The 22663-nt window shown below is 44.2% G+C and overlaps 1 protein-coding gene across 7 annotated transcripts in view; it reads right to left on the bottom strand.

Moving 5' to 3' along the window:
- TCF4 (transcription factor 4) overlaps positions 1–22663 on the bottom strand; it is a gene marked incomplete at its 3' end in the record, with an annotated part of 234245 nt that overhangs the window by 112213 nt on the left and 99369 nt on the right. For 5 of the 7 annotated variants that reach the window (XM_082013467.1, XM_082013469.1, XM_082013472.1 and 2 more), the window contains exon 5: positions 5335–5399. In XM_082013467.1, coding sequence (XP_081869593.1) covers positions 5335–5399 — 65 coding nt within the window. The remainder of the gene's footprint in view (positions 1–5334; positions 5400–22663) is intronic. The other 2 variants (XM_082013470.1, XM_082013473.1) reach the window with 1 other exon arrangement.

Raw genomic sequence — 22663 nt, 5'->3', positions numbered from 1 at the left:
AAACTAACATTCAGACTTACTTTCCAGAAGACTTAGTAGTAAAAACAAGTCATCTTAGGATTTGGGGATTTTGCTTTAAGTTAAAACACCTTAAAAGCTAAGTATCTATTACTACGCCTTTGCCAAAAAGGCATAATCCAAATTTTCAAAGGACTGTCTAATTTATTCCCACATACAATCTCGTGTGTTGCCTTGGAAATCTATGGTGTATGTTTTCTGGTCATCAAGCTCATTTTACAGTTCTCTTTATTAGCTGCTTTTTTGAATTGCTCAGAAAAGCGCAATAGCTCTGGATTACTCAAAGTCGGGCTCATCGACTATTAACTATCGACCCGTGGAGCCACGCTACTGTAAGCAGCACATGTTACCATTAGTCTAATAACAGTATTTTGTGTATCCAGATCCTCTTGCACTAAGGAGTATCAGCGGGTTATGGACACTGTGGAATTAACTCAGCCCCTCACTTTTAGCTGTCGTTGGGGAACCGAAGCATGGCGATTTACACAAGCCGAGCCTCCAGCTCACGTTGCCACTGGAGCGTTTCCCTGCTCCGCGACTGCGGATGCAGCGAGCGGCTGATGCTCAGTTCTACCTACCAAATCGTTTCTTCTAGCCTTTACCTCCTTAAAGTGCTGGTTTACATGAAGCTCTCTGAATAAAGAAGCAGATGCATTGCTCTTCATTACCATGTGCAGACCCAACCAGACTAGTACAGAAAACCGGAATAAAGTTAGAGAAATCAAGCAGGTACGCTTTTTTAATACCACTGCCTTGCTAATCCCCCCCAAACCAGCACAATATAAAAAAAAAAAAAAAAAATTGGTCTTTGGGGAAATGGTAAGTAGCGCAGAATAAGACATGCAAAATCCTGACTTCACTGAATGAAATGAGATTTTTGTCATTAACTTCAATGAAGCCAGTGCTTCAAAAGTGTCTTGACAACAACTTTGGTACATGTTTCTTAGATGACTTCTCTCTAATGGAATTAAATAGTTCCCAAGATAAGCTTTCTTCCATTCCCACTGTAATCAGTGTTGTATTTGCTATGGTTTTCAGTGAGAGCCCAATTGGGCCCTAGGCTCGGAAATAAAAATCATCTGTAAGTAAATGGGTTGCTGTGCCTCTGACCTCTTCTCTCATTGGTGCGAGCACAGCGCGGGGATGAAACCGCAGATCATTGCTGCTATTCGTGTGAAGAGAGGTGGTTGGGTTTTTTCCTACCAGAAGATTAATAGGTAGCAAGTTCACTATCGTTAGGTATTTAGTTTTCCTTAATTGTTCCAGGAACTCATCTACGGAGAGCAATGCATCACATCTGGAGGTAGCAATTTACCTTTCAGAAATCAACAAAAATCTGCACACTCCTCCTGGGTTTAGGAAAAAGGAGCTCACACAGCTACTGCCGCTACTCCAGTCCCTCGGATAACCCAGGGCTTCAGGAGATTCTCAACGATCCACAATATTAGCACCAATATTTCCTTTGGCATTCACCAAGTCTTCTTCAGTATCTTCTGTCTAGATAAGCAAATCTTTCTCAATACGTGTGAAAGCACATCCTAGAAATCTTGCAATAGGCTTGTAGCTTATTAATTTTCTTTTAAGCCTGAAGGTTCATACTTTTTAATAAATCGGTGGATCCTGATAGCTCTGCAGCCTGAAAACAGCCAACAGATGGCCCAGCCTCTGCATTAAGCATTATTCCTTCTGTACCTTTCAGGAATTCGAAAGATTCTTATTTTAGATATTTTTTCTTCTCCTTCCTGTCTGGGCACTGGTCATCTGCTTCATCCACTTTTCCACGATACTTCAAGAAAGGGGATGCATATGGTAGAAAGAAAGGCCCTATTCCACGGATTGAAATCTTTACTATTTGTACTTCTTTGTAATGTTTTCCTAACATTCCTCAAATTTTCATGAATGAAACCACAGAAGAGGAGAGTGGGTAGGTAGGGATCTCTCCATTAGTTCTTTTTTGACGCTACACAACCACCGGGCACTACCATGTGGATACAATCAAGGGGCCATCCAGAGAGCTGATCATGTCTGTACCAACTGAATTCTGAGGAAACTTCAGAACTGGTCCACCGAAGTGTAAAAAATGATTATTCAATGCTATCATTCAGGGAAAAAAATACAGTAATTCTCACACTATAACCGCAGGCATCGGCTTGGTTACTGGAATAAATGTTGGTTTCTTCCCAGCATCCTGACAGACTGTGTTCCCCGGCACGCAGGACAGGCAGCAGCGCTGCGGTGCTCGGCATCTCCCCGGTTTGCACTGCCTGTTGGGGCTAATCCTCTTTTTCATGCGATATGAAGCGGCTCGCCAAAAGGCTGGAGCTCGTTGGCACTTTCAGGTTTGTCCTCTCCTGCGTTCTGGACCAGAAGAGAAATCTGGCGAGAAGGAACAGTGTGTGGACTTCGACTGCAGGCGGTTGGTGCTGCATAAAAAGATGAGGCGGAAACCGTGCTGCCTGTTTCTGCAGGCAACCGTCCTCGTTACGGCAATTACCCGGCAGCTGCCCACGAGGGGTTTCAGCTGTTTGCTGATCTGCCAGGCGGTGGCACGGCGTGAGCAGGGCTGGGTGGGGGCCCGCAGCTCCCGCCAGCCGTCCCCACGGGACTGATCCGAGCTGCCCCGACCTCTCCACGCTCCCAGCACCGCGGGTGCGGCGATGCTGCCGTAACACCACACCGAGAAATTTCCACATCATTTAACACTGGGGGTATCTGGAACCGGGTCACTCTCCACCACCACCTCGCTTTGGCTGGGACATAAAGCTGAGGATGCTTAAGAAAAAATTATTTGTTTATGGCAAGCTATCTTCTCAAGCCTACAGCTGCATCTCTGTCCTTAGTTTCTAAGATTAACTTTTTACTCTCAAACCAAAGAAAATGCATGTCTGTGCCACACAGGTATTCACAGACACGGGTGTGCACAAAAAGGCTGCGGTACGAGTCACATTAAGAATCCACGCACAAGGCATATGTGGACCATATAACTTATTTAGGTGTAATGCCATTTTGAACCCAGAAACAAATTCTAACTTACTTGCAGTATCACAAGATCATTCCAATACAGTAAGACTGAAAGCAAAACTAAAAGCAAAGTGCAGCAAAGAAAAGGTATGTTTCCAGATGAAATGGGAAACGGCAGCAGACTCAGGAGAGCAGCAGAGCAGGATCTCCAGGTGGCTGGAGCTGCAGAGAAGATGGGTCTCACCCTTGGATGGGTGCCACTACATGCTGGGGACAATATCCCCAGCGCTGTGCTAGCACTGGGGACAGGAACACATCTTGGTACCTTCTAACAATAGAGCGCAAAAGCATGCAAGGCCTTAAAAGCAAAGAGGACTAGCTAGCAATGGCTCCTAAAATGAACTACGAGCTACTGCAGTCGTCTTGGATCAGGTGAGGTTACAGTTACACGTCTGATCTTCTGCACCTATGCGTCTGGTTACCGCAAGGGAGATCCGTAAGCCACGCACCGACTCCCGCAACAGTGATGCGTGCGGCGGCTCGGTGCATCACCAAGTTTACTGTCGAGGCTCGGCCTGTAAACCCTCGCCAGCGAGCAGCTCTGTATTCTTCCAGTTTGTTCCACATAGAATTAAACAGGTATAACTGGGCTTTTAGCCAAGCAGAGCAGCTCCCCCTCCTTGCCTTCCCCAGTCCAAGCTCCGCACGCGAAACTTCGCACAGGAAACGTCCCAGAACTCAGAGTGGATGACGACCGGCCAGCGCAGGGGCCGCTCCGGCAGCAGAGCGCACCTCGCTGGCCCGCCGGGCTGGCACCGGCCCCGATAGCAGCGGGGGCAAAGCAGAGCAGGTCCGCGCCGGCCAGCGGAAGGGGCCCCAGGGCCACCTGCGCGGGGAAGCTGCCGCCAGCCGCCGGCTCCCCCCGCCTGCCCCAGCCCAGCCTCCACCTCCGAAACCAGACCTGCGGGCAGGGCCCCGCGCAGGCACCCGCAGCTTGGCGGCAGGGGCGCGGGGCCGGCGGCCCAGCTCCCGGGACGCGCGCCCACCCACCCGCGGGAGCCCGTCCAGGCGGCGGGGCCGGGATGCGGCCCGGCACACGCGGGGCTGCGGAGGGAAGGGGCACGCCGCGACGGCCGGCCGAGAGCAGGTCTGGCCTCCAGACACCACTGCCGGCATACATGCGCGCACTGCGGACACAAATTTCTCTTTAATTGCTCAAATGGTTTCGTTCTTCTACCCTAACTGTTTAAAAAAAACCCAAACCCAACAACATAGAAATAGACTGTTTCCCCACATTATTAAAGAACACGGACAGACGAAAGGAAAGAAGGGATCAAGTATTTCCCTTTCCTATAGGGAAATCATATGCATTTTGGCCGTTTTTTTGTGGGCTGATTTTTTTCTTCCTGGCAGATTTGAACAGTATAAAGCTTTGAATATTAAGAAGGCTATTAAATTCTTTCAATAGTTTTCCAAAGTGCAAAGCTACTGCACTTAGAAAAAGGAAAGCAAGCCTAGCACTCTTCAAGAACAAAATGAATTTAAACACACGATTAATATTGCTACTGAAATGAAAAAGAAAGAGTCTTTTAAAAAAATCAATTGTCTTGAAACAAAGCACAGACTTTTGGCTATTGATAGTATTTTTAGACTCAGACTTTCTCTGGAGACTTAAAAGTATGCAAATGCAAAGTGCAGAGAGGCGCACACACACGCATGCTATACCTTTGTATTACATCGGCATTTTATTATTTAATTAAACTACTCTTATTTTTCTAGCTCACGCATGCTTCCCTTGAGACGGCTTTGCTGTTAGCCTGCTGGCCTTGACTTCCAGCCAAAAACAATTCAGAAACAAAAAGGGACAACAAATCATATTTTCACAGACATTTTTATCCCTCAATACAACCTTGTTTTCACACAACATCATACAGATTCTATGAAAACTATAATTTACTGCAGTAGCCGTCCAAAGCTAGGGGCTGACACAGGCTCTGCGGTGCGTTTCCACTTCTGTAATTTCTGAAGTTGTGCTGTTGGGCAGGACCCGCCATGCTGAACAGTGCCGCATTGTTGCGAGGGACAATAATCAATAGTTCACAGCAGCTCTGACTAGGGCGGTTTTAGGTCAACCCAAGTGCTAATGGTCTCCAGTAACTGTATCCTGGCTAGAAAAGCTCAGGCAGGAGCTTTAAAACCCGCGTTTGCAAGTAGAGCCCGTTTCTCAGAAATGCACATCTGCAGCCGTCGCCGTTTATGATGGAGCCTATCCCTAAGACGCACAACTTTAAGAAGCAAATCTCATTTATCAAGAGTATTTATCACAACCCCTCTGCTGAGCAGACTTCCACTTACCTGGTGGCAACCCTGTAAATTCGAATCTCTTCCATATGATGAGTATGAACCCCTTTCTGTTTTACCTGTTAAAAAAAAGAAAAAAAGTATAACAGATATAAACAGATATATATAGCTTCTCCAAGCGTTTTATATGATGTTCACCACATTTTCCTAGTGCTGTTTACATATGTAAAATAGGCACTGCTGACTGCGTAACGCATGTAGGCACCAGAAAGGGATTAACGCTTTTTCATGCTGAGGATGGTGATGTGAAATAAACTTCCTAATCTCAGCTGCGCTGCTCCACATGCTTCCTGGAACCAGGATTTAACGGGCTTCCGCCGGCTGGCTGGAGGTGGGAGCAGATCTCCTCCACGCCTCCCAAGCGCTGCTGTTCCCAGGCTCCCCGCCTGTCCACCACCCCGCCGGCGGCACGGCGGGTCCCTCGCCAGCTCTCCGGACGGCCAGCTTCGCCCAGCGCTGCTGGGGACGCGGCTCCCCGCTCTCCTTCCCAGGAGCACGGTGCCCCATGATCAAGGCGATGGTGGCACTGACACCTGGGAAAGAGACACCGACTGGGAATCGCCAGTCGCTACCAACGCTGGGGCTTGACGGGGGTCCCAAGGGCTGCCGAGACTCCCTGCCAGCCCTAAGTACCCTTTTTTTTCCCTTTCTTTTTTTCCCAGGAAGCCTTTAACACACAGATCCAACAGCCTGACTTGCAGTACCGGTTACAGTTATGCCATATTTACAAAGGAAAATAAAGGTTCTTTCAGGTTTGAATGGCCAGACGCAAGCGAAATCAAGAAGGGAAGAGGTGGTTTCTGCAAAGCATTAAGTCATGGCTGAGCAGCAGCGCACCACGTGCTCCGGAGACAAAGAGCAGTCAAGAGGGCTGATACAAAACATATTGACACTAAAAGACCACCCTTATGGTGAGGATAATCACGGGAGGGGGGGAGGTATTATCTAACAAAACATCCAAGAACACAGTAAAAATCACTCATAAAATTAAAGTTTTTATTATAGGCTGGGGCATAAAACCCACATCAGACAGTACCAGTTACTAGGGACCAGATGCTCAGTTTATTTCTGCGCGGAACTCCCAGCCGCGCCGGGGACACTCCGCACCTAGAAGCCAGGTTCACGGGGCCGTGTACCCCCGCGGAGGAGAGACGCGGCGACCGCCCCACACCAAACCCTGCGCCGCCGCGCCAGTACACCTACCGAAGCCATTAAAAAAGGTCCTTTAATAGCATTTGGAAATAGCAGATTATAACAACGGCAATATCCACCGACCTCAGGAATTTCCGGGGCCGAGCAAGGCAGGCGGCGGATGAGGGGTCCCTACCTGGCATGTCCCCTCATGCTTCCCCGTGCGATCCAGATCTCATAAAGAAAGAGGAGAGGCAGATCGGCAGACAAAGGATGATGGAGTTGATTTTAATCATTCCCAAAATGGTGTGGCCATATTCTGACTCCACAAGCCTTTCCTTTAATATACGGCTACTAGGTTTGATCGCCCTTTAGAGGTATTATTGATAAAAGTTTGACTATTGCAAGTGGTTTGGAATAAAAAAAATCACCTTTCTCCTCCTCGTAATTTAAGACTCTAGAGCTTGCTTTTGTTTCTCGATGGGTTTTGGTTTTGTTGTTTTCCACATAAAGTGGTTACTTATACATGGGAACCTCCAAAATTTGTTTGCAATTCATAGGACATTTGCACACGTAGTAACTTTTGAAAGCACTTGTATCCAGTTATACAAAAATGATGGATCACCCACTCCATAGCCCCCCTCAGGTTCAGAGTGCTGAATGCCTTTGCAGAAATAATTCAAGACTGAAATGAAAACGAAATTTTAGTCATGAATCCCCACGTCCAATGCAGAGATCTGAAAACAAAATGTCTTGCTGGCACGCCTGGAGTTACGTGTGCTACTTCCCACCACCCCAAGAGGGCCAGAAAGTCGATGCAAATCACAAGCGGTGAGAACGGGGGGGAAAAAAATCCCGAACAGAAAAATAGGGTCGAGGGGAACCAAGTGCAAGCAGCGACACGAGATACCTTGAACGCGCCTCTCCCTGCTGCCTGGGTATCAGTAATCTTCTTTTCTATCGTATCAGACACAGGCAGCCTCATCTTAATTTCAGTTGTTAAAAAATATTTATCCAGATACAAAAATAAACCCGCTGCAAATTACAAGTTGTCAGGGTTAAAATCTACTTCTATTTGTGTGGGGGAGGATAAGAGAACAGCATAGACATGAATCATTCTCAGTAATTTGAGTGTTTCCATGACATCAATGGGCACTCGTCCAGGACTCTGTCGAAGTCTGTGAGGTACCAAAGCGGCACAGCAGCCAGCAGGAGATTGACTTTTTTTTTTTTTTTTTAGGATTATGCTCCTTGTAAAGATTTCATCTATAGCATCCACTTTTACCACCAAACAGATAGCTCTGGAGATCACGAGTGAACACATTTCATTCTGATAGTGTAAGCCTTTAACTTTATTACATTTGTTGTTGTTGTTCCCACGTACAGCTAGAAATCTGCCTCCTCGATTAAGAACGAATCACCAAAAATTATGAAAAAGTCAAGAAACCGTTAAAAAGATGTACATACGTAGATTTTCAACTGTAATTATGAAATTATCATACTTTTTGTAATGACACTTCATGGGGGGGGTATATCTTTTGTATAAACTGTCCATTTAAAATTAGCTACAGTCTTGATGTTGATTTTCTGCTTAAAATTCACTGGCACATTTGTTTCAGATAATAAAATTTGCAAGAGTGCTGATAATATGCAAGAGTAGGCTCTTTAAGCAACTATTTGTGCTCACAAATACAAAAGCTTCTCCTGAATTTCTACGTTTACTGTACATTATGCATCATTTTCAGTCACTTGAACACCCCAGCCTGTACTGTGCGTTTTCTGAGGTCTGCAAGAGCTAAAGATTCTCTTTCTTTTTTTTTTTTAATGTTTTAAAAAAGAGAGAGTGTCTACAGCGATGTAGACACCCGACGCATTCACTGCGGAATTTTCGAGACAACCCTCTAGTACTAGAATGCGGCAGCCGCTGCGGATATTTTTTGGCACAAAGACAATGGTGGCAGTGCCAAGCCCCATGGCTAAAACTACTCAAAAGAGGCATAAGGGTAGCATTAATCGTTCAAGTCTTTTACTGCATGGAGTACTGTTGTCCATATTTTAAAACCTAAAAGTACCCGTTAGTAATATTTGTCGTAAGGCAGGAGAAAAGGAAAAAAAAAAAAAAAAAAAAAGAGGAGCCTGAAATACAGACGAATAACAAATCTTGTCAGACATCTGATTAATTTTTTCTACCTAGAGGACCAAACGCTAAAATGTGCCATTTGTTACCAGCACTCCGAACACGCAACACGATCTATACCCTTCCGTGGCTTTATGATCTGACAATTGAAACAAAGCTCCATGGAAGAAGTTGACCTACAAAGGCTGGTGAATAACTTTCAAGTATGCGCTTGTTCTTTAGGTAAGGCAGAAAAAGCATCTCCATTGTTATCGGAGGCAATAACTTAGCGTGTGTGTAAATATATATGTATATTCAATTAATTGACACAATGCATGCCAGTCAAAGAGAGACAAAGAAAGAACTACATGCAGCTCCTGTTTTCTGACAAACACTGAATCTCAAGTCTCTGCTTTCTAAATACCTCCAGAAAAAAATACTGCTTATCTCCACTAAACTAAACTGATTGCTTCATAAATATTTTGTTTGCATTTTTGTTTAACTGTGGAAAATAAAAGCAGCATAGGATTGCCAATCAATCAATAAAGAAGCCACTTGCCTTTCCATGGTATACTTTGAAAAATTCATCAAATTAAGTAGAAAATTTAAGCAACTTCCAAAGCATAAATGCAAGTCATCTGATTCCCCACTCTCTTTTCCCTGCCCTGGGAGATAGGGCACCTTGGCTTTTCCCTGGTAGACAGAACGAGAGGCATGAGGCAACTCTTCCCATCTGCAGAGAAAAGGAAGTGAAGCTATTTCTATAAATGACTTCAATTCAATGTTTACATCGATTTCGTGTTTGACATATTTTTTGAGAGATGAGTTTGACCAGAATATTCTAATTCAGGTTTCTACTGCCCTACATTTGGGGCTTAGTTCTTGATTAGACTGAAGAAGGGGAACCTGCCTGGGGGGGAAGTAATTGTATTAGGGACTGGAATTTTAATGGCTGTAAATTTTGGTCTGTTCAGGTCTACAATTTTGCTTAAACATATTTCTTATTTTATTACTGCATTTCTAGCATTTTTGAAAATTAATGATTGTTCCCTCTAATGTTCAATGTCTCATATGCATCCTGAAGGGAGCCCCATCGATTCCCCTACAGAGAATGACAAATTAGAGGAGAATTCAGTGTCCAAGTCAGACCAGGTACAAGGAACACAGAACTGGAGAATATTTGGGAAAAAGTTCTGAGCAACTGAAGAACGGGCTGAACTTTATCGTTCCACACTTGTCTGTATAGAATGAACACAGACACGTTATCAGCTGTAGCAGGGTTTATCTGTGTTGTTATCAGGCCCATGAAACAGTTGAATTCAGCCTTAATCTCTAATTCTTGCAGTCAGAATTTTCTTACACTTGTTGAAGTCTGGCTGCACGAGAAAGGGAGGATTTGAGCTCTCCAGGGAGCCCGTGCCGGACTCATCTCAGTGCTCACTAGCGTGAGTGAAGGTGTGCGAGCACCGGCCCTGCCGGACACGAGGACCAGCTCTGCACACTGACTCCTGACAGTGACAGCCAGATTATCAGTACTAAGTTTTTTTGCCTCAGAGATTTGAAAACCTGACTCATTTCAGCAGAGAAATCAAACTAAAATTTATGTAGGATTATAAATTATCTGAGGGAAAAATCCTCACTGAAATAAATGAGCCATTGTACACTATATATTCTGTATCTACAAGCACCTCGCTCTCAGAGAAATGTATATTTCTCTGTGCCCTCCACGGACAGCCTCCCAGGCCTTGCTGTCTTTTGCCCTCGACAAAATAGCCTGCCCATGTTTTTATCAGAGGAGCCAGCAGGTAGCTTTGTTTTTTCAGAACTTTTCAATACCCCGTTCTCTAAAAGAAAAAAAAAAAAAAAAAAAGAAGAGAAAGGGAAAATGGAAAGGAAAATGCTTTTAGTAGTAAATGAATTTTTTTGGCTCTTAATCGAAGGATGCAAATTCACACGCCATCCTTGGCACCAGGGCTAACAGCTGGCTTGAGGCTTGTCCCCCTTTGTGCGACAGCTAGCTCTTCCGCGCGGCTCGGCGTCTCCTGGGCTGTTAACCCGGGCAGGGAGCGGTGCTCGCCGGCACAGCGCCCGGGCAGCGCAGGCAGGGAGCTGGCAGGGGAATAAGCAGCCCTTGTGCTCGGGCTGCGGGGAAAGGTGATGCGCGGGGGCAGGCGCCGACAGGGTTCGGTAGGCATCGTCCCCACGGACTGGGGGGACAAGCGGGTCCGGGCAGTGGCTGCTGATGCCGGGGGTCCGGCTGTGATTTTTCCTCTTCCAACATTTAAACAGCAGAGAGAGTTGCTTAGCTCAGCTAAGTTACCAACGCGGGCTTGACCGGGGTTATATATACATACTTCTCCAACAGTAGCGCACTTACCGGTATAGGACATACAGTCAAAATACCCTATTTATCTCAGTGAGGTTTTGAACAGCGTATTTTACATCACAAAGAATCTCATCCGATGGTAATGGAGGTATCATGTTAATGAGCTCTTTCTGCTTTGTGCTATATGTGAAGTGCAGACAATAAGAGAGAAATCTGATAGACTTTAAGCGAAGTTTGTGCAATAACCTTCACAAAATAGTACAAATGACACAGCATCTCATCCAGGGAAGGTCCATGAACTAGATACAAAGCTAAGGGAAGGCATTAATCCCAATAATTCAAATGACATCACACCCCTAAATGTAGCGCAATGCTAGGGGAAAGAGATCTTTTTGACGTGAAAGAGGATTTTTGCACTTACGGTGATGTGCAGTAAACAGTAATGGTTCCTAAATAGATGTTATGATGCCAAAGCAAGCACCATTACAAAAGGACATTTTTTTTTAAACAGTATCATCAAAACACAAAGGAAATGAAATCCTAAAACTATACTAAAATAAAAAAGAAAATTCAGAGCGAAAGTGGTACTTCACTACTGACTCACCTCACTGCTCTGGAGCTTAGGCTTGAACGGGCAAGGTTAATTCCCAAACGCCCCAAAGGCCAAACTACCTCCTTACAGACACAGGCTGCGTACGTGTGCCTGTGTCTATACGTACGCACACACACGCGTTGGCGGGAAGGGCTGTGCTGCCTGCTGAAGGGTATCCCGCAGGGTGCTGCCGGCAAGCTTTGCCCAGTGCCCCCCGCAGGGCTGGTGGCTTCAAGCGCAGGGAAGGGACTGGCCCCGGCGCCGCCCGCCCCAAGCTTCACGTTCCCTTCTATGCCACGTTCAGCTACTCCATGAAAAAAACAGACCAATTTTTTTGTCACTGATCCCGGTTCATGAAATATTGGACCCAAACCAAAAGACTGAGGCAAATTGCTCAATCTATTTCTGTAATCTACCAAATAATAGCATCTATTACAGGGCAGTATGTGACTTCTCTGCTTGCGTGCTTTTAAAACAAAATAGCTGTGGCAAAACTATACTTGAAACTGTAAGAATAAGAATGTGAAGACAGAGTATCAAAGACCATATTCTACCACATTTATACTAAATGGTGCCTTAGTCCTTGACTAGTCCGACCAAAATCAATTAGATTGTAAAGATTATCGTACTATCCCATAGAAGAAAGGTTCGATGCTAATAGTTGGTTATTCGCCTGGTTGGTACAGCTGCACTACAGGATCACTTGTACCTAATCCAGTCCGAACAAGCTCGTTGCACCCTTTGCAACAGGTTTTCAGCACCCTGAAGTTAATCAGAGGTTAGGCAGGTATTGCCGTTTCGTAGCCATTGCTGCAATTGTGCAGCCAATAAATAATACTGCGTTCTGCAGACAAGGAACATTAATGAGCTTAATATCAAGTACACACGCTAATTGAGACCAGAATAATAAACTTTCATAATTAAATTAGATATTTAAACAAAACAACTGTTTATTTCAATGCCGTCTGCAGAAATTATATTTAACGAGTTGAAGAAACCTTAACGACGCCCCACTGTCGTGGGCCCCCGCGTTTGTCTCGCAGAGCCTGCTGCTGCACGAACGGCCACACTCAGCAAGCCAGAGCAGCCGGGCACCTACGCTCGCTCAAAAGCTGCGAACGGAAGAACATTTATGGGAGACAATCCTTCATTTAGAGGGAAGATGCATCTGACATCATAAACATCTTTAGTCTCTTCTCCTTTTCACATGTGCATGGAATTTCAGTCTAGAGGAAATAATTATGATCATCTAAGCCTGAACACCTGTATCACTCTGGAAAGAGGCAAATTTATTTTGGAGAGAAACAAAAACTCTAAGAAAACCCATTCACCGTGTTTCACCCTGCTCATTCTTGGAACAGACAATAGTCAAAAGATGGGCAGGGGATGAAGACAGGCATTAGGGAACAACAAGAACATCATCATCAAAAGCATTATCTAATACTAGAGAACCAGAATAATAAAAAGGGGCAACATTTTCATAAAGATACGAGACAAAAACACGTCGTAGTAATACACCGGACCTGAAAGCAATATGTAAGAATTGAATGTAAAGCACTGGATATTGTCTTATCCTAAGTAAGCCTCACAAGGCTATTTTAAATTGAAATACACTGTAGGGCGATCCCTCATCATTTGTTCAGGGACCAGCCAGGAGATCTTTATCACGTATCTGGAAACCTGGGTTTTCACTCAAGCATGAAAACAGCATCACTTTAAAACAAGTTAGATAAGGATCTAAGGCCATGAAAGACACAGAATTGAAAGAGGACAATAAACCTTCCTACAGCCCAAGTCTGGGCTCTAAATCTTTGGTCTGTAAACCACCCCTATCTAGTAGCATTTATTAAAAGGCTACTAAAACAAACCACGTTGGACACGAGCAGGGATAAAGAGATCAAAAGCCTTATCATTCAGACTGGGGATCAAATCTACACCTCAGCATGATAAACAGAAACCATTCTCATTAGACGGCTGCCTTCTGTCCCGAAGCGACAGAAAAGGCGCGATCTCGGGACTCTGGGTGACTTTGCACCCAGGCAGCGGGACCCCCAAACCCACCAAACCCTCCGCACCCCAGTGCTCGGCTGCTGAGCCCACCCCTCCTGCCCAGAGCCTGAATCAAGTCTACAGCATCACCTGCGCACCGGAGAGAAGGAAATAAATGCTGACCACAAGCTCGCGCGGACCCATTTTAAAAGCGTGATGGCAAAGATAAATTTTCAGGTTTTAATACAAAAAGCACCAATGCCTTTGGAGCAGTTTACCTCCTGTTTTTCCCCTGCCTTCACAGGCTCTCTGCATATATAGACAGAACTAACAGAGTCTCTAATACTACCTTATATTGAGATTAAATAATTATAAATTTCTACAGAAATGTTATTTATTTGTAATATTGTTCAGTATAGAAAATTGAAAGGAAAAAGTTAGCATTTATTCTTGTTATAATCTTGATGTTTTGAAAACAATGGATTGGTAATTTGGATTAGCTAAGCAGACAAAACAAACTACAAGCTTCTCAGTGTATGGCAAAACATCAGGAATGATGTGGTAAATATACTGTAACATTATGAAATGCCCAACAGTCTCAAATCGGTAATATCCAGCAGAGGGCATGCATAGCCTAATAAGATTTTTACACTTGAGAACGGACATTTCCTAAACATTTCAACAAACAATTTGGGCTGAGAATACAGGCAAACTCATAGCATCAGTACCCGCACTCTCCAACACTTTCAGATCAAGAACGATAAAGCCCTCTCTTGAAAAGACACTTAGGAATGTTGATTCCTACACTGAGGGAATTAAAAAAAAAAGTCTTTGAGAGAGGGATTGCCCACCTCTACAAGATGACAATTTTCCTTTTGTTGCCAAATGCAAAGACAATAACTTTAATGCAAAAAAAATTACCATTCCTCATACAAACTTCACACCTGAAAGGAATGCAATATTGAAGAGCAAAATTCAGATTGATTTACAAATATTTTATTCTCTATAGGTGAAATAATTGGCTGCACTAATATTAAATAAAACTTAGTATCTTTAGCAGGGCCAGATTTTTACCCTAGATTCTTCAATTACATCACAGAATAGGACAGCAATGTTACCTGCGGTTTCTAGCCAATATTTTATTGTTTTTTATTATACTTAAGTGAGAGGAAATTAAAAAAAAAAATTATCCAGGGAAGAATTTGTCGTTTCTCACATTTGTCTCAGAAATCACTTGCTTAAGTTTACATCACAGAAAACTTTCTAATGTCCACCCATGCTTTAGAGTCCTCCAGCGGCAGCTTTTTATTGACAGCCAAGAGTCCCCTCTCCCAACCACGGCAGGTTCCCGCGGTTCAGAGAGGCACAAACACACCAAGGAGAAACCTCCATTTCCTCTTGCAGCCACAAAGCGTTGGATGGTAATTAACTGCTACCGGCCCAACCGCGGAAACGATCCCTCCCACCCTTAACCTCTGCTTTACAGCACAGAGCAATGGCTACTTGGGCTCCTTATCAGATAGTATTTTTTTTTAAGTTTTGGTAGCCTTGGGAGATGAACTTAATTTACAAGGTCTACAAGGCAGGCAGCTTAGGTTACATGTAGGTCACAATAAATAATACTCATCCCTTGGCCAGCGCGAGCTGCGCCGCCGCTGCCTAAGTTGAAATGACAAGCCTTTATTATTCCTAAGCACTCGATTCTGAAACATTTGCACAATCTGTTAAGTCCAGACAAATTTAAATGGTTCTGACATGCAGCCTGCTAGGGTCAGTGACAGGGATAATGCCTCTTTACGTGGGTAAAATTTTGTGGCATATAGGTCACTCTCTTAAGGGGAATCAACTGTGTGTCTCTTCTTTGCATTTCCACCACAATCCTTCATCCTGCAGCCTGGAGCTGAGAGTGAAATGCAAGAAAGGAGCCGAACGCTCAAAGCAAAAATCTGCTTCCAGGACAATCCATTATATCTGACAAGTTAAATGTTCCATGGTAGACCATATGGCATCGGAGCAGGGCCGACGATGGAAGAGGGAAACTCAGCAAATGCATCACAATTAAGGAGTTTGACTATAGACTTTACTTTGATTTACTTTATTTTTTATTAAATTTTTGATATTGTAGTCTTTCAATTTTCATATAGCCCTTCCAAAGCCTCTATCTATCTACCAAGCTAGCTATACGTGAACAGGTGGTTTGCCAACATTATCTTCTCAAAAATCTTACGGTCTTAGTTACTTTAAATAGTGCCATTTTTATACCTGGCAAATTTGCTAAGTGCAGGGCATTTCCATTATTAACAAGCATACATGTTATCAGTAGTTTATCAAAGACCAAATAAAAAGTAAACCAGACAAAAAGAAGAAAACAGCATAAAATCCCTGTCCCCACCCCAAAGCCCTGGTGATGAGTTCCCAGTAGAAACGTCACCCCAAGGAAGAGCATGGACGCCCGAGACTGAGGGCCAGCAGAAGGTGTCGTTCTGGAGCCACCCTACTGAAACCCACCACGATCTGCGGGTACGAATTTTTCACCGGTTTGGCCCCATACTGCTGGGAGAACTGGCAATAGGCAAGCTAACAGCACTGATGGGCTGAAAGATCTTTTCATCTTCAAGGTCTGTGACTTTACCATCTATGGTGTAAGCAGTGGAGCCACCTCACCATTCAGCGTTAGTAGATGTTCGTTATACACGTGCACACAACCAGATCCAACTGAATAATTACCGTGTAGGAGCCCTCAGCCGCCATGGTCCTTCTTTGTTCTGTTTTGATGACCGTATCATACTATTGAACTAACCAAAGATGCAAACAGTAAATTAACCCTTTCTGTAAGGTGCCCAACCGCCCATAATCACTTTCTTTTCAAGAACCAAAATCTTGGGCTCTTAGGAAGGAATCCTTGTAGCCAGCTGCTGCAGCGGTGGATTGGGAAACCACGTGAACTGGGAATACTGGCTTTGCCACACCTATGGAGATTGATCTTGACTGACAAGTGGACCAATGAGAGGAGAAACCATGCAAATTAGCTGCTTGTAATGAAGTTCCTAAATAATTTGGAAATGCAGTGCTGGAAACAGTAACTAGTACTTCCAGAACTCCTTACAGAGAATCTCTTCTGTATAAGAGGACAGAAGGACTTCTATAAACTTGTCGTTATCCTGGCCCAACATCACGCAGGTCTGCTATCATTCAGAAATAAAATCTGCAGAAATAACTGTGTAACCATTTTTGGGCAATGCTCTGGGGTCATGATGCAAAAATAAAGTAGGTAACTGCAGCTACAACCTTATTTAGGCATTTAAATAAAGTCTCATAGGCAGGAGTACTGTAAATCCAAGCCAGTGTCACTGGTGGAAGCTGCTGATCCACAACTCACCAAAACAAGCCACTTACTGGGCTCTGGAATCGGGAACCTAGTTTTAAGCACTTCTTTTTGTGATCTCTTTTTTTCAATTTCAACCTTGCAAATGCCAAGCCAATGTTGCTACCAGCAAGGGCCCATTCTGCCCAGTGCTGGGATCAACAGATGTTCCCCAGCGATTGCCAGCAGGATCACCCGGGAACTGGGAAACGCCTTCACTGAAGCCAAGGGGCACTGAACTGGGCACGCCCGTGGCCAAGCCGTGCCATTCTAAGCCCCCAGTAGCATGTCGTCACTGCTTAATTATTCTCTAGGCTTGTAATACAGTATTATTTTTTCTAGTATTACATGTGTTCTTATTCAGAATGAATATCTCTCACTATTTTTAAGGCTTAAAACCAATCATTTTCCAAATTACTTTCTTTCTACCTCTTATCAAGGCTCGTGCCAGGGTCCCCTTCCAGGGACGGCACTGCCCGATGCCCACTAGCCATCCCACCTGCAGGAGCCGTTGGACAACGGGGGAGGCTCTGGGGTCTGCTGGGGAACATCAGGAATCATTTTATAGATGAGCTTGGTAGTTTTATAAATAGGGCTTCACAGTGCTGTGCCTGTCTCACAAGACTCTCTGAAAAGCCCGTCATCTACACTGACAGAGACCAACACAAATTTAAGTTTAAATGCATGCTTATTTTAAGATTTTGGGAAACTGGGACAAAAAAAAAAAAAGAATAGGAATACCAGGGGTCACTTTACTGAAGCAGTCATTAATTAACTTTTAAAATTTCAGTGGGAAAAAGAATGTAATTTTTCAAAAATATCTTTATTTGTATTTTGTTGTTCTGTGTAAGAAAATGTTTTTAGATTAAACACAATTGTTATTTCTAGATTTTTGCGAAACCGCTGTTGGTTTTACTATCATGAACAAAGATTAAAGCAGAAAAAAAAGAAAAATGCTTTAAAAATTTTGGAAATCCTTACATAAATCAAGAAGTTACTATTTTGAACTTGATAGCTCAGGACTACCCCAGGCAGAAAGGCAAGGTGAACGGCAGGCAGTACTCCTGGCACGCTGGCAGAACAAAGACCATTATGAAACCAATGCTGAAAAAGAGTCGGATCCATTACTCCAGTGCTGCAGTTCTTCACACAGATCTTAAATTTATTATTGATTTAGCATTTAGTACTGCAGGCACTGGAACAAAGACCCCCATAATTATCAATGCATGCTTTTGTGGCACGTGCTTTAATTCTAAAAAGGGTACTTTTTTTCCCCCCCTCCAAAGATCCTGCATATTAAAAGGACATCAACTTCTTAAAAAGTCACACATCTTTCAAAATGTGTTTTTACAATTTAAGGTTACTGTCAGAGATGACAGAGAAGGATTTCTGGGGTGGTTTGGTGGGGGCTGTCATGGAGTGTATTAGAGCTGCAGCCAGCCGCAGGTCTCATCCCGGCACAGGGAGCGGCCGGCACCCCGACGGGGAATTTACCCCCAGCGGTCCCGGGGAAGAGCGGGAGTCGCGGCCACCCTCGGCTCTGCCGCGAGAGACGCGCGCGGGAAGACCTGCTGCAGGCGCCTGGGGAGCTGGGTGTGGGGGTGGGAAGGGAACCGTCCCGCTCCGAGGTGCGTGCCCGCAGCCCTCCGCAGCTCCCGAGCACTCCGCACGTGCCAAGGGCAGTTGTTTTGGGATGTGATTCCACTGCTTTCACCGAAAAATTCCCAGGCACCCTCACAGAAAGCGGATGTGCCATTCTAAACTATTTGTTGTTTAATTGGGCACATACCAAATAGATAATGGCTCTTTAAAACACTCCTGGCGTCGGTGAGCCGCTGGGCTAGCACCGTCGAGAAGACAAACAGTTTAAAATTGATGTTTTCTGTAATACAGCTCCATAGGCTCACGGAAGAAGCTCGTTGCTTCGCGGTATCATAACCGATGTGACTACCTGCTTGGCGATCAAGAGCAATTGATGTGTATACATAAACGAAGCAGAGAAGGGAGATGGGAAGAGAAATACAGCTAAATTCACACCAATAAAACAAAGCAAAATGAGGCAGATATTTGTGCTTTGTAGATTCTACTACTAAATCCTGATCAACATTTTTATTACTAATTAAAACGTCCATATGGTAAAACAACACCTGATCCAAGGAGCTTTTAACTACGGCAGTTGTCAGTGCTGAACTTCTGCATTTCGTTAGCAAACCTGAAATTTTGGCCTGGATTTATTTTCAAATGCACTATTTTCCGAGTCATTAATGAAAGAGAATAAAAACTTTGGCAAAGTATTTACTTTCCCTATATCATCGTTTTAAACAAAACATGTTTAAAAATAATGGAAAAGTGAAGTTAAAAAAAATACTACTAGAACTATTCTTTGTCTTCTTATCAAAAAGTTAAATATACCAGAAGCAAAATTTAATGAAACTCAAAACAAGTCCGCGTACAAGCGTAGTACGTCGTTAACGTCCAAAATTCACTCGGTTTCATGAAGCTAGTACTGGAGACCCAACACAGAGAACCTGCCCCGGGAAAGCGTTCCAGAAGCCCTCGTGCCACCGCCGCGCCGCGGGCTGCACGGCAGCCACCTCGCTTGGACACAAGTCCACGCTCAGGCGCAAGTCGCACAGGTTTGGGATACCGGCAGCGAAAAGCGGGCTACGGCTGCTACTCCTACACACAGCGCTGGCCAGCCTCGTCCCATCAGTCCTTCTGGCAACGTCCAAAGGGCGACACGGGACACGGAGGTCACTCGCAGCATCTCTCCAAGGACGGTCTCAGCAGCACTTGCTGGCTGCAGGAGCAAGCTGAAAACTTTGCTCGCCTTAAATTCCGCCATCGAGCGAGCGCTTAGCTAGGAGCACCTCTGCGTCCAGCACGCCGGCCGCACGCGGCTGCGCCGGCAAACGCGGCACTCATCAGCCAGAAAACCCTTGGTGCCCGTCTCCCGGAAAAAATGAGTCTATTTGCCGTGTTACTTCATCTGCACAAAACACATTTACTCAGGCCTGTGCAGGGGGAGGTGTTATGATCCTGATTTCTGCTAGAAAACAGAAAGCTCCCCACTGACCTAAATGGACGTTAGAGCCATAAGAACGCAATGAACTCCAGCAAGAGTTCTTTTTTTTGCCTAAGAAATAACAGCTTATTAACTGCAATTTGTTAAGTACCCTAATATATATATTTATGACAAACATGGTTTCATTTTCAGAAACTTCAAGCTCTCCTAGCTCCTTCTGTGGGCGATCAGTAATTCTGAATTATTACTCTAATGAATTCTAATTAAAAGATACTCTTACAGAAAATTTTCTCAGAAAGGTGCTGGTAGACTTTAACACAGAGAAGCTGGGTATTGCTGTCACCTGCGAAACAGCCAGATAGAATAAGGTTCCAAAAATTTTTAACCTTCATTCATCTTCAAAACACTTTAACATAGTGCTGGACTTTACTGCTACCAGGAACAGCTCCTGATAAAACCAGGCTTGGTTCAGCCCAGACTTTCCACGTTCTGCCTTAGCAGCCGCAGCAAATACTTCTACTTCTGACAGTAAATTATTAGCTAGTTTGCTTTTCATTCCCAGGTGAATTCTTACTGGAATGATAACATTCTGAAAAGGTAAAATTTCAAACCAGGAAAGAACTTGGAACAAGCTTTGCAAGTGTTAGAGTATTTGCACACAAACTGCAAGGGCATTTTTTTAAAGGCAGACCAGAAGTGCCAGTCCAATCAGGACTTTTCCATGGATTAGAAAAAGAAAGCCGTCTTTCACAGGAAAGGGTATTATTTCCCAGAAGATAGAAGAAATACTGTATAGGTTTCTGGAATTAAAGCATAAAATGTCTTGGTTAATTATGAAATTTATTTTCTATAAAAATAAAGAAGATACCGAACTGGGCCTGAAACAAAGTATTTTTGCAAAAAAAAAACCAAATTAGAAGGATAAGACAACAAATGGATCTTCTTAGGTTTTATCCATTACCAGGGTTTGAAAAAGCCTGGGATCATTTCTTCTTCTCCCCTGAAAAATCACCAACAACCCACAAATGCTTTGTTAGAGCCGTGCTCCCATAGCCTGCCAGGGCGACTATGGGAATGGGCTTCTCACTACAAAATATTGCAATTATTAAGAAAAAAAAAAATTTCGTTTTGAGCTGATGATGAGCTGTTTATTTCTTCTAATCCAGTGAATTCTTTTTTCCTCGTGGAAACAGTTACTAATTTCAGATGCATCACTTTAAGGCCTGATTTTCAGAAGAGTGAAGTATTCAGAACTTAAAATAAAGTTTATGAGAGCACTCTGGTTTCCTCAAAGGCCCAGGGTGTCACACAGCGCATGCTGAAATCAGCAGTCGGCTCTGAATATTTTACCCCAAGTGCCCTGTGATTTTATATGATCAAATAAACACCTATAAAATATACGGTGTGCTTGTACACAAAGGTTTCTCTCCTTTCGTGCTGAGAACAAACCCATCTCTCTCTGTCCGCTCAAGATCCCATTGCTTTCCGTTCACCATACATTAAAAAAAAAATTTAAAAATAATCTTTTTTCCAGCTCTTCTCTAAGAAGAACCACACAAATAAGGGCTCTATGATTATGTTTTAGGGTAGCTTGCACGGTAGAGATGTATGTAAGCCTGATAACGTATTCACAGCTGCTTTGGGGCTTTCTAAATACAAATACTTCTCACCTTACTCCTGCCAGCAGCTCCACTGAAGTCAGGGGGCCCGGCTGCACAAGACGACAAGCAGTGCCTGGCCCTTGCCAAGGCAATCTCCAGTGCCTCACTCGGAGAAAATGAACTAAGGTGAAGCTTATCCGTAACACCAGCAGGTCAGATTGTTAAGACCAGTATTACGCCAGTGCACGGGCCTAATTTTTACTTTACGCAAAGTAAAAGCGGCTCCTCATTTTAAAAACTAACAGTGAAAAGACTACGCAGGTGAAAGCTTTCGTGCTTTCCTGCTATAAGTCACTGGGTATCTGCGCAACGTAAATCTGCCTCCCGATAACTCTCTGAAACAAGGATAAACCGGAATGCGTAGGGTACATGCTGGCGGTCCCACTCGGTTCTAGGCGGCAGCGTACCCGCCCCATCACAAAACCGCATCTGCAGCGACGACTGCAGCCCCGGGGCAGCGCGGGGGCCCCGCGCCCCACGGCGAAGGCACCGTGCCCACGTAGCGTGGGCAAGGCTGGCCGGGCAGGGGAGCGCGGCGCTGCCAGACCTCGCTCTCCCGTGGGGAGAGGGAGCGGCAGCGCCGGGGGTGCCGATTTGGCACCTCCAGAAAGAACAGCATTTACAGAAATCGGTAGTCGTTAAAAGATGTTCTCTTTAGAACTAGGATTTTTTGGTTTGGTTTTTGGTTTTTTTTTTTTTTTTTTTAAAGGAAATGGTGAACTTCTTAAAACATTACGTGTCTAAACAATCAAATGTGTTTTTAAGTTATTCTATCGCTTCCTCATTTACTCTTTTAAAAAATGGCCAAGGGTTTCATATGATGTCCTTTCCGCAATACCAGGAAAGTTTCTTAAGTCACAGATTTTTCACTGAGCCCAAACACGCAGACTTTGGGGGAAAACAGAACCAATCACAGCAGGAACCTCTTTAACAGGAAACAAAAAAAGAAACACCATCTTGAACAGTCTCTCAGCAATAGTTGTACCGTATATAAAGGAAATAAAAAGCTCTCTAAAATGTAAGAATGAACCTATCTATTCAGATTGCTTACAGGTGACACTACACCATCTGCTTGGGCAGTTTGCCCATACAAAAGGAAACTATACCAAAAAGTAAAAC

The sequence above is a fragment of the Phaethon aethereus genome (assembly GCF_964289735.1).
Source record: "Phaethon aethereus genome assembly, chromosome: Z".
Taxonomy (NCBI): Eukaryota; Metazoa; Chordata; class Aves; order Phaethontiformes; family Phaethontidae; genus Phaethon; species Phaethon aethereus.
Note: the sequence above shows the minus strand (reverse complement) of the source record. Positions and strands in the feature narration are given on the sequence as shown.